The sequence below is a fragment of the Limanda limanda genome, chromosome 3 (assembly GCF_963576545.1).
Source record: "Limanda limanda chromosome 3, fLimLim1.1, whole genome shotgun sequence".
Lineage (NCBI taxonomy): Eukaryota > Metazoa > Chordata > Actinopteri > Pleuronectiformes > Pleuronectidae > Limanda > Limanda limanda.
In genome coordinates this window covers 25969646-25981759 of record NC_083638.1, presented here as the reverse complement: position 1 = coordinate 25981759, position 12114 = coordinate 25969646, and the positions used below count along the sequence as shown (strand labels likewise).

Below are 12114 nucleotides of genomic sequence, written 5' to 3'. Positions count from 1 at the left end.
ATTAGGCACCAATGAAACATCTTGTGCAGTTACTACGACTATACATTATTTTTGTATAAACTAGTCTCCTTTCCCTTTCTTTCACACGAAACTACTATATAAAGTGTTTGCTCAAACAAAGTCTTTCATCATGAAATGAAACTTTCTCATAAATGTTAGCATGTCAAACACGATATATAGAGACACTATCTATGTCTATGGTATTTCTTTTGAACACAGTCCAGGTCTCACTGCTGTAAAGTCAACTCTGATATCAGTAACTAATGGACTGCAGCTTCACTTTTTATAAACCGCTGAAGTGAGGCGCTGCAAGACATTTGAAGTACAACTTTTTTTGTTTGAGTAAACGGACCCGCTGCAGGAAATGGATGACACAAGACTTAAGTGACAAAAGGGAAGAGAGATTGTGTCCTCAGACCTTTTTTTTAATTGAGGAAGTGACATTTTATGAAATGGTAGATTCAGGCTCTGCTCAAACTAAGGAAGAGTTTGTGGTTGTGGCACAAAAATAGTTCTCTTGAAATGTGGTTATTTAAAAGTTATAGGTGACTTGTGCTTTATTAAATGAGGTTGATTTGCATAAATGTTATCTATGTGTGAGGAAATGGAAGTGGAGCTGCACAAAAACAGCATTTCATCCATTTGAGGAAGTTGTGTAGAAATGCAAATCTTATTCCCCACAGCTTGCACAAACTCAACCGTCCGCCCTGTCTGACATTTATGAACACTCAGGTTTTGTTTAATGCCACTCTTCTGCAGATGAGTGGCAAATATCCTAGCAGTGTCTACAAGGTTCTTCCCTTAGAGAAATCTTTTTATTGACTGAGTGAACTGAGCTCTCTGTGCAACAAAGGAGTCAAACTGAGACCTTAAACTGAGGTCGTCAAGCAGTCGGCCTGACGGATGGAAATGTTTTTTTTCTTCTGCCTTTCTGTGACCTGATCTCTTTGGAGGAGGGAAGTCAGTCCCCCACAGACTTGAGTATGGACATTTTTCAGTGCTCTGACATGCTCCATATGTTTGGGATGACTCTCATGACTCCGGCCTGACCCAGTTAGATATCACTGTCCCAGTAAGCCCGGAAACAGCAGAGGGGGTCCGAACAGGCGGGCTTGACTTGCAGCAACATCATATTAAGTGAGAGAGTTAAAAGATTAACTAGGCTGAGTGGATGGTGTTTACAGAAAGGTGGTTTCAACTATTCCTCTCAACGTAATAGTTAATAATTGATTAAAAGTTAAACTCTTGTTGAAAATATGAGCTTTTTCCTGAATGATCGAATCCAGACCCATCTCTTTGTTTGATTTCTTCGGAGATGAAATGCTCTGTTGCTGTTTCTGGATCCTATCAGAGAAATGAGCACAACTTTACCTGCAGGGCTGAATGAGAAGTGGCACAAAGACCTCACTGTCATCTCAACACATTGCTATAAAAAAACTGGACCACAAACACGCAAACGGCTGTAGAATAATGCAGAAGTGATATTTTTTTTTTATTCTAACCAACAAGTGAAGATGGAACATTGTAACCATGAAATGCACGATGGGGCAGATCTGAGTTGAAAGTCACCATGACATTTTATATAAGCTACTGTTACTGTTTTCCTTGTTTGAGGCATAATTGCTGAGCAGCTGAGTGGAAAATCATGACCCAGGACAGAACTATTGAAGCCTCCGGTGCCTCCTTTGGCTGTAAGAAAACAACCTCATACTCTCAAACTATGCAAAATAGTTTTTTTTACAGAGAGAAGCCCTCAAATATATTTATTACTCTTTTGAAAACAGCTTTCCGCTTCAGGGAAAGAAGTTTTCCATTCAAAACCTTACCCACAAATTTTTTATGTCTGGTTGACCGAAAATATTATGTTTCCTCACATCCACAGTCAGGCAGCCACTATAAATTTAGATTTTCTTTGAAAAAGAATTGAGAAAGAAACTTCTGCTTGGTGGTTTTCTTCTATGAATCTGTGTCTTTGTGGAGATTACGTCACAAAAGCTGCAGAGAACACTGAGTTTATTCAGTCCGACGAGGAAGCACGATGACATCAGGAAATGGTTGCAAATGTGGATTTAACGCCTCTGTCTACCTGTCACTCATCAGAGACCATTTCAGCACGGCCCCTGTGTGTCTGGACCACGGAGAGAGCAGCGAGGAAGAAGACAGAGATGGGCGTGTCCGTGCCTTGCAGACATCAGTGTCCTCGCTGTGGGACCTCACTGTCTGTAACATTGTCCAGAGCCTCAACAGACAGACAGGCTGGAAGACCTGGGATCTGTTTTTAAATCTTCGCTTCAGATGTGATCATGACTAAATATGATGTTGGAGCTGCAGCGCGTGCAGAGGTTAAACAAGGTGAACGTTTAAGAGGGAAAGTTATGATGCTAATATAAACAATCTTGTCTCAACAATTTTTCCTGCAGAGCATCTTAACATTTCATAACTGCTCCCTAAAAGTGAAGCCAAAACATCGTGATCGCCACCTGGTGGCTGGCTGCATTATAGTTCACAAGCCCCGCCTCCTCCATGTTAACAGATGTGACATGGTCAAATATGAATTTTGTCCTGATGGGGCTGGATAATAAGTCACGGGATCACCAAAATTATTTCTATTCAGCACAGCAAGGAGCTGAGTGTCCTGTGGAAATCCAGCAGTCAATAATTGTTGAGTCATTTCACTCTAAACCTACAAATGTAAACCAGTTGGTTGTACAGGTGGAAGTGAGAATGATGACCAAAGTCAGCATGGTTATTTCAATGTGGATGTCATGGTAAATGGTAAACCACGGGCACTGACCAGAAAGTGCAGTTGCTCCACTGCTTTTTGCATGTGGCCTAAAGAGGAACTGTCTAGAAATGAATAACCACAGAAGGTGCAAATGTAGGTGAATTCCTCATGTTTCGTCTGTTTTGTTGGAAGATGTCACCAAGTACAGATATGATCTTAATATATGAGCTTGAATGATTGCAGGCCTGAGAATGATAAGATGGTTCAGTCCTGTACTTTGAATCCGCCTCCTCCATGTCTTGCCCTTTCAGACAGACCTGACAGGGAGGGAGGAGGCGGTTGCACTTCTTGTGAAAGGAAGCCCGGTGCTGCCCCAGCAGGGGGGGAGGATGCTCCCTCTCTTCCTCTGTGTTCCCTGCAGCTGATTGATGCTGGCAGCCTTTTACCTTTTAGTTTACCGGCACAGTGCAAGGCTCAGCTTTGTCACTGGGAGCTGCACCAATATCCGGTCTGCTGCTGGGAGCTGAGAGCAGCTCAGCGGAGTCTGGCGACATTTACACCCTCCCTCTGCCCGGCACAGCAACACAGAGCAGACAGGGAGAAGGAGCTTTACAGTCACAGGCACTGAGGCTGAGCTCTTGGAGGAGACAGTTAACATGGCCACTGGAGGATCACAGATTTTAATCTCTGTCTCTCTGTCTCAGACACTTCTGGGTTTTTTCAAGCACCTTTTGACTGATGGCAGAAGAAGCCATTTCCAAGTCATATATTTTTTTATTGATTACCTTTTTCAGAAGCAAACAAAGTTGCATGAAACATCGAAAGCAATAATGAAAATCAGTTTTAAGCAACTCTAATGTATTCTATAATTTTAAGCAGGCCAACTAGCTGAAGTTTAACCCATGATTTACCAAAGTCCTTGTTAAGGAAAAGCCTTAAATCGTAGAAAAAAAGGAATTCAAATTTAAAAAACCCAAAGAAAAGATGACAGTGTTGGCATACTTACAGATTTTTGTAAATTCCTGCACCAAATGTATACAATTATTCCTAAAATTGTATATTGGATCAGGTTTGTTTTTCCCATCGCTTGCACACAGCTGCTCGAAAACTCCCTGAGAATACATGACTTTCATGCCGCTGCAGGTTGTGAGACATGAGGTTATGTGGGGATTTGTATTTTATTACTTGAAGGTTTTGTCTGGGGATGTTATTTTAAAAAATGGTATTTCGTTGAATTGCTCAACAGCAACAAGACAGAACAAATACCTGTGTTTACGTCCTGTCTTATTGCTAGAACTTCTTTTTCCAGTCTTATGTCAGGCCACCCTCAACACTGGAGAGCAAAGTTCTTACTAGAATTTATTATTGCTTTCATTTCCTGTATCGTACCATTTTTCTGGTGCAGTCATTTAATTTCCTCTTGGACTTGGACTCTCACACACACACACAATTTATAATGAAAAAAGCATTAACCCCAAAGTTCGCTATCTGCTTATCTTGTAATTGAAGAGGAAATCAGGTAAAATGCAGCTGCAATCCATCATGCCAATAACTAAACTGTCAGATTGAAAAACCGAATCATGCTGCTGAAAATGATCAGCGTCACATTGCTACGGATCAGTGTGTCACAACTCGAGTGCATAGCTACGCCTTCAAATGATGGAGTGTGGCTTTAAAGTGAGTTTTAGTGGCCCGGCCAGTCGACTGCTCCGGGGAAGGACTTCTGAAAGAGGATGTTTGTTTTGCTTGTGAAGTGCTTTAGAACTTTGTAGAAAGGGAAAAGGTCAGTAATACATCATATGCACGGCGATGAGACACAAACACACGTTTCATTTTTAGTCGAGCGCCAATCCCGAGGGCTGTTTATGATTCCAGGGATGTATGGACTCTTGGTGGTTTCACTGCTTGGTAACAAAGGCGTTTCCCTGCAAGGGCCAATTACTGTGTGTTTGCCGATGGTCAGCAAACAGTCTGCAGTGATGTAACCCTCGTGTTGGTCTGTTACAAATATGTGTACTTTACATTTCCTGTTAAACAGCTGGGGCGGTTATTCAAACTGTGAAGTGTATGCTCTCATACCAAAATAACTGAGGAGAGTAAAGCGCTGTGAAGAAGCTGCAGAACAAATCTGGTAAAATATAGTGACACAGGGGTTCAGTGGAATGTGCTGTCGCCTCACAGCAAGAATGTGCCCTGTGCAAACCCGGTCCCGGTTCCATCAGTATAGTTAAAATTAAAGGGGGTTACAAAAACAACTGAAACCACTAAAGAAGTGTTAGGGGGTGACGTGGTGGTTCTGGTTCCTGGTTGAGCCGAGGCTTCTGGGTTTGAATTATAATTTTCCGTCTTTCACCCATAGTCCAGAGACATGCAGATTGGGGTTAGGTCAGCTGGAGGCTCTAAATGAACTGTAGGTATGAGGGTGAGGGTGAAAGGTTGTTTGTCTCTGTATTTTGGCCCAGTGATATCCTGTCTCACGACCTACATGTCAGCTGGGATTGGCTCCAGCTCTCCCAGCGACCCTCAATGATGATGAGCAGTCTATGATGGATGGATGAACCAGAAAACCTGCAGATATTTCAAAGTATAGTTTTTGACCACAAATATTTGGTTGTTTTGCTGAATTTTTTCTTCAATGATCATTGATTTAAACAAATATTTCATAACTTTAGAGAAATTTCTAACCTATTAGTGTTCCAGCTTCTTGTCTGTGTTTAGATGAGAAGACTTGATACCCCTCATGTCTGTATGAAGCCTCTCCAATGGATAGTTACCAACAGACTATTCCTCATTCGTTTGTTAGATACTGAAGTCTAAAAACAAGTTGTGTGTGTGTTTGTATCGTTGAGTTTTGCAAAAGCTGTTGGGCAATCTGCGTTATACTGAGATTTGGCTTTAGGCAAGACAATCCCTTATGTTTTAGCCTTGTTCAAAGCTAAGCTAACTAGCAGAGCATATATGGAACTGGAATTTATCATCTGATCTAACTCTGAGCAACAGAGCACATTTCAAAATGTCAGACCACTAATTAATAGGATAATTTATTATGTATCCTTGCATTAATTGCCTGCAGGCAAACGGACTGTTCACATGCATGAATAAGATATATCTACTGCAAATGAAGATATAATTGGATTGTTTCATGTTGTAGATTGTGAAATATTTTGCTGTGGGCTCTAATGGCTGCAGTATATATGTTGCAGAGCTGAATACTTTAACCTCTTTGACCCCTCTGAAAAAGTCATGTGGGAAAATCATATCCTCACTTCTTCCTCTGACCTATAGTGGCCTTTTTTTCTATTGGTAAATCCATTGTGAAGAGTTATTTCTCAAGTGGGGGAAAGTTTTTAACCACAGAAAAGTCTCAGAGGGTTTCCTCCTTGTTCATGCTTGTGCTTCACAACAGAACTGAAGTACTTGGGGGATAAATGCAAATGCAGCGCCGGGGTCATTACTCACTGTGAAGCAGCTCCACTGTGAGCGGGAGGATTGAGACGACATGGAGATGAGGGGAGAATATTCTAACATTTAACTGTTCGTCCTCTTTTTATTTTCTGTCCTCACGCCTCATCTGAACAAAGAGAAACACAGCTTGAATCAATTATTCATGTGTTGTTCTCTCTGTAATCAGTGTGATGTACTTTATCTATAACAGAGGAGAGGGCGATAAAATAAAATAAAAATAAAATAAACAGCATTAGAGACATGGAGGTCACAGCAAGACTGTGAGAGGAAGTGTGAAAGATTTAGCACGTGGAGGCTGATATGACGAAAGCCAGCGTGTCAGTGTTATCTCCCACTCTGCAAATTGGTTAATTTGGCTCTTTTTATCTGTCTCCCTGCTGCGCTGTGTGTGTGTGTGTGTGTGTGTGTGTGTGTGTGTGTGTGTGTGTGTGTGTGTGTGTGTGTGTGTGTGTGTGTGTGTGTGTGTGTGTGTGTGTGTGTGTGTGTGTGTGTGTGTGTGTGTGTGTGTGTGTGTGTGTGTGTGTGTGTGTGTGCACATATTTAGCATTCGGCTGATGAAGTGTTCTTGCAGAAAAAAACTAGCAAACATCCAAGTGAAATGTGTTTTGGGAGGTGTTTTATCGCTGAGGACACACACACACACACAACAAGGTCTGTATTGGAAATATCTGCCTGGCAGAGTAACTCATCACCTCAGAGGAACATAAAAAGGACATTCAAATTTAATTAGGTGTTTAATGCGTCTTTTCAGCAACAATTGTTCCCGTCATCTCATGCGGTCTCGGTCTAATGTAGATGATGGAAGCTACTGGAGGGCCCCTTCGCCTCAGTTTTCCCACAATAATACGCAAAGTCCCCGTCAAAGTATGACGGGGACACATTTGTCTTCATTGGGCCGAGAGTCAGGCGACGGGTTTCGGGTTAAGTACAATGTCCTGTATCTGGAGATCACCCTGGAGGAAGAGCTGCGGCCGATCCTTCCTTTTTCCTGTCCAGATGGCGGCTTCAGCTGACAGCAGATACCGGCTCTCTTGTGTAGACGTGTCTATCTTTGAAGCTCTTGAAGCTCCTTGGTAGCAGAGGGGTGCGTGGGAGGTTGGGTTCTCAGAGGAGTGTGAAAACATTCACGTGTACGCCTGCATATTCATGCATCTTCGTGTGGCTACAGTGGAGAGTTGGGAACCAAATCAACTCTAATGTATTGTACAGAGACAGTTTAAGTGCACTTGGACATCGAACAAATAACTGATTCATTCTGCTGTTTTTTACTTCTTCACGCATTTCTGTCCAAGTTCACACAGCCCACACAAATGCTCTTTTGTGTTAAACCTTATCCTGGGATAACTTGGATGTGTGCCCCAGAATCCCACAAGGGAACAGACATTTGATTACTGTACTTGTCAGCCAGAGAGACACCCCCCCCCCTTCTAAGCATCCTGCCCAGGAGAGATAACAGAGCTCTTCTGTTACAGCGAAGGACACTGCTCTGCTCTGCTCTGCTCGGACAGAGAGATAACAGAGTTCTCCTTTTGGTCACAGTCTGTCTGCATTTATTTTTATTTTAGACCTCTGTGTGAATAAAGAAGTTGTTCTCTTGAAACAGTGGCATACATATAACTCTAACTAATCATAACTTTGTAAGATAAACCTCTGTGATGAGAAACTCGACTGCACAGACTTTCTTTTGAATTAAGACAACTCGTCTCCTTTCTGTGAGACCTTTGTGTGATGATGGATGCTGCAGCCTTTACTATTAAAACATCTGACTTGGGGTCATATTACGTCCGATATCACGTAGATGTTGTGTTAGGTTTATACAGTTATAACATCATCTGTTTTTGGTAGCATTATATCCTTTACTTAGGTCATTTGGTAGATGCATCATATCATAGGGGTAAGATTTCATTGCTAATACGTGCACAACCATACAAGTATCCTCGAGTGGGTCCATCTGATGCATGAAGTGGTCGTGTAAACATCTGAAATAACTTGATTTAAAATCATTGAGCCACTTGTGACCTGAGAGGAAAATGTAATTATTGTGCAACCATGTGAGAAAAGAAGCGTCAGTGTATTTGGAAAAGACATAAATCTTAAAAAGTGGAACTGAACTCAAAGCGACAATGCGGTTGAAAGTGTTAGACATGTCACACTTTATTTATTGTAACTTTGTATTTTAAGAGAGAAAGAAGAAATGACAACAGCGCAGAGATGACAACATAACACTGTGACGAAGTCCCATTGTGTAATCTTAAAAAGCGGTGATGACGTGAGGTCGATAGTCGAGTGAAGCAAAAAAATATATAAAAATATATATCATTGTACTGTCTTTCTTATCCATCAGCTCCTAAAAAGGAAAGACTTGAACATTATGAGGAGGATAGAAGGAGTTGCAGGTGGAAATCCAAGCTATTTACAGAACATGTGTGTCCTGGATAATGTGCTCAGAACATCTGCAGCCTCACAAAAACATGACAATGTACACAGAACTCAGTGAGGATCAGCAGAAACCAGCACTGTACATTTCTGCCAGTAAACACTTCAACTTTCCTTCTACATGGGAAGAAAGCAGTGTTTGTGAAAGCCACGATATAAAGCCATTAACATTATGATCCAGTGACAAGGACCTCATGTTTTTATTCTCACTAATTAATGAGATTTGTGTTGAAATTTTGGGAGAATTTCTTTTTGTAGACAAGAAGAGAAAATGGCAGAAAAGTGAAGTCTGGCTGTAACATGATGCCACAGTACACTGGAAATACTGAATTGTTTTACCAACTCAAAAACATTACTTAAATTGGTACCACCAAGTTTTCTCAACTAAAAATAAGTGTATTGTGTTTGTATAACTTTTTAACTTTACTTTAAACAAACTTATTTCATCTGTGGGTTGCCATAGAAGTATGTTCTTGAGTTGGGGAAACTTTTCTTCTCGGTGCACAGTGCAGATCAGAAGAGGCTGAATCTGAATTCGGGGTCTTCATGTTTAAATCTACTGGTGATGGTGGATGACACTGGTTTATAATCCCTGGCTTCGGGTCCGATCACCGGCTGAACACATACTCCGTGTAGCTGGTCCACAGTTTGTCTTCCCCCGGGTCGCTGCCTCCATACGAGCAGGTCCCGGTGGAGTTGCAGGCCACCATGTGGAAGCCCACCTCGGCCAGCCGGTCGAACGCCTGCTCCAGGAAGTTGTACTTGAGGTAGTACCTGGAGGTGTACCGGTCCGGGGGTCGGTCTGGGTCCCGGCTCTCGTTCAGGGTCTCCCCGAACACCTCCTTGGCCAGAGAGATCTTACTGCACACGGTGATCCGGGCCACCCTGCGGAACTTGGCGTCCGCCTGGATGTCCCTACCGATGGTGTAGCTGCCCCTGTACCCCACGGTGATGTACCCGGAGTCGGCCCCGGGGGATCGCGGGGTCCGGTCCGAGGAGGAGGAGGTGACCGGGCTGTGGAGCTCAGCCTCCTCCGGGTCCCCGCTGTCCACTGGGGACGAGCCGGCCTTCCCGGGCGCCAGGAGCCGGGACAGCTCCGGCAGCTGGAAGTAGTCCGCCTCCTTCTGCAGCCGCCGCCGCTCCTTGAAGAACTCGGGCAGGGAGAGCTCCGAGTCCCGCAAGTAATCCAGGATGTACCGGAAGAGAAAGCCGTCCCGGTCGATGAAGAAGCGGCCCTTGCTGTCCGTGGGCAGCTCGGCCGGGGAGCTCCGGGTGAACTTGGCCCCGAGCAGGGAGTCGGGCGCCCGGGTGAGGGTCTCCAGCCGGGTCACGTACACCTGCCCGCCCACGTTCAGCTCCACGATCTCCGGGAAAGTTGAGGCTTGGCTGCCGAGCTGTGCCATGTTCTCTCTCGGTCCTATTACTGTTATATCCCGGCCGTGTGAGGAGGCACAGCTGGGGAGGTTCCTCTCCGTGGCGGGGCTGTCATGTTTATAAGGTCCGGGCTGAGTGGGAGGAGGGGAGGGACGCACTCACCAGTTTAACTCCTCACTGGGAACCTCAACTTCAGACTCCACAAACCTGTAGGCTACGGAAGATCATTCTAGTCATAACTTAAATGATAAGTCAAAGAGATTAAAAGAGACAAACATTGTATTTTAAAATATAAATGAGTTACACTGTAAGTAACATTTTGGAGTGTTCCGGTCATAGGTAGGGGGAAAAAATCATAACGTCGTAATATTACAAAAATAAAGTTGGAATGTTATAACAATATTCATAAGAAGCCATAACATTAAGAGAATGAGGTTGCACTCAAATGAGGAAAAAATAAATTGGAAAAATTACAACCTTTTCTCGTAAAATTATAACTTTTTTACTTTAAAAAGTCAATTGTAAAAATGTAAACTTTTTCTCGTAAAATTATTTTTGTAATATTACGACTTCATTCTAAAAATCGTAGATTAAGGGGCCATAGTACTCTGTTGTGATAATAAGTCCACAATTAAAGTTAACAAGCCAATTTAGAATGTAAAATGTTCATTTTAAAAGAAAAGTGACAAACAATGTGAAATTTAAAATGAAAAAGTTGAAATTGAGATACTCAAAGTCAAAGCTGAAAGGTGAACTAGACAATAGCAGGGGGTTTGGGTTACATTGGGGTGGTGGGGGGGGTTAAAACTCAGCTCAGTTTTGCCTGAACTGTAGATTTATTTTACGTGCAGGATGCCGGATTGCTGCTCAGCTTTGCAGCCAAATTTTATTCAGTGGCCGCTTGTGGTATTGCAGCAAAGAATCCCCTTGCAGCTACATAATTGTCAAACAGAAGTTATGTTAAGCCACTGGGTTTTAATTCTTGTTACACTTTTGCAAACCTCAGAAAGTCCTTTTATGTCTCAATGACGTCAGTTTACGATGTCATGTTGTGTCTCCGGTACAAAGCTCCTTGCAAAGTTAAATCTGTACGTAATGTTGTACCATGTGCTACTATTCGAAGATTTTGTGGTTTTATTTTGCATTTATTCTTCACTTGTTACCTTTTTTGCTTGTTTTTCTGATGCGTTATTTGTGTGTTGATCTGTGTGTAATCATCAAAGTGTTGCTAAAATGTTTGGTGGCTGTGGTTTTATTTCAGAAGGCAGTAAAACTCCGTGATGTTATTGGCCCCTGGAGCAATTCTTTTTCAAATTCTGATTCACCAGTGATCCCTCAGTTTACAGCCGAGAGGTAATGTGTTGGCCAGAGGTCTCAGCGTGTTCGCCCCTGCACTAAAACAAGAATGACGTACCTTTAAAAGAAAGATAAAGTCGGTCTGACTGATCTGTGCTGTCTCCAAAATCGTAAAGAGGCCTCGCTCCTCCTCAGACACAATAAGTCTCAACCCAGGATCGATTTCAGCTTAACACCAAACAGCTCTAGGAAACTGCTCTTGAATTGCAGCTGGGGCTGAATTCATATTTTACCTCTGGCATTACTACTCATCATCGCAGCAGAGGATGTAAAATTGTTGTCTCAAATGTTGAATTTAACTTGATTCACAAAGAGCATCAGATGCTCATAAGAGCGACTCGTGATTAGGATCCATCTGTATCCATCTGCTCACAAACAAACTAGCTCTGAGAGAACATAAATATTTAATGACTCAGCTGCAGATCACAAAAAAATGGAGCGTAATGATACAGGAAGTAATCACCACCAGTCTGAATGGTGTCGCAGTGAAATTGCCGTCCATATAGTTGTACAATAAACAAGATTATGTTTGTTCAGATGCAAGCAAGGGCTGTGCTTTGATGAAGTGAAAGTCATTTATAACATCTGGGTATTTGTAAAAAAAAGAAAAGTTATTTGAATTCAAATGAGCTCAAACGAGGAAGAGAAAACATAGTTGATTACAGAAAATTTTAGTTTCCACTGTGATGAGTTGCCAATAAATGCTGATAATACAGACACTTCCCTGTGTGTCCATGTGTTTGATTCACTGACCAGAC

At 42.5% G+C, this 12114-nt stretch overlaps 1 protein-coding gene across 1 annotated transcript; it reads right to left on the bottom strand.

The window, feature by feature from the left end:
- Nucleotides 1-8314: 8314 nt before the first annotated feature.
- LOC132998523 (BTB/POZ domain-containing protein KCTD12-like) lies at nucleotides 8315-10071 on the bottom strand. The gene has a single exon (XM_061068210.1). The coding sequence runs from the start codon at nucleotides 10027-10029 to the stop codon at nucleotides 9235-9237; it is 795 nt and encodes a 264-aa protein (XP_060924193.1). The 5' UTR covers nucleotides 10030-10071; the 3' UTR covers nucleotides 8315-9234.
- Nucleotides 10072-12114: the final 2043 nt, after the last annotated feature.

What these genes read in the sequence shown, in the direction of transcription:
- LOC132998523 (XM_061068210.1), bottom strand. Translation starts at nt 10,029, where the DNA reads ATGGCACAGCTCGGCAGCCAAGCCTCAACTTTCCCGGAGATCGTGGAG.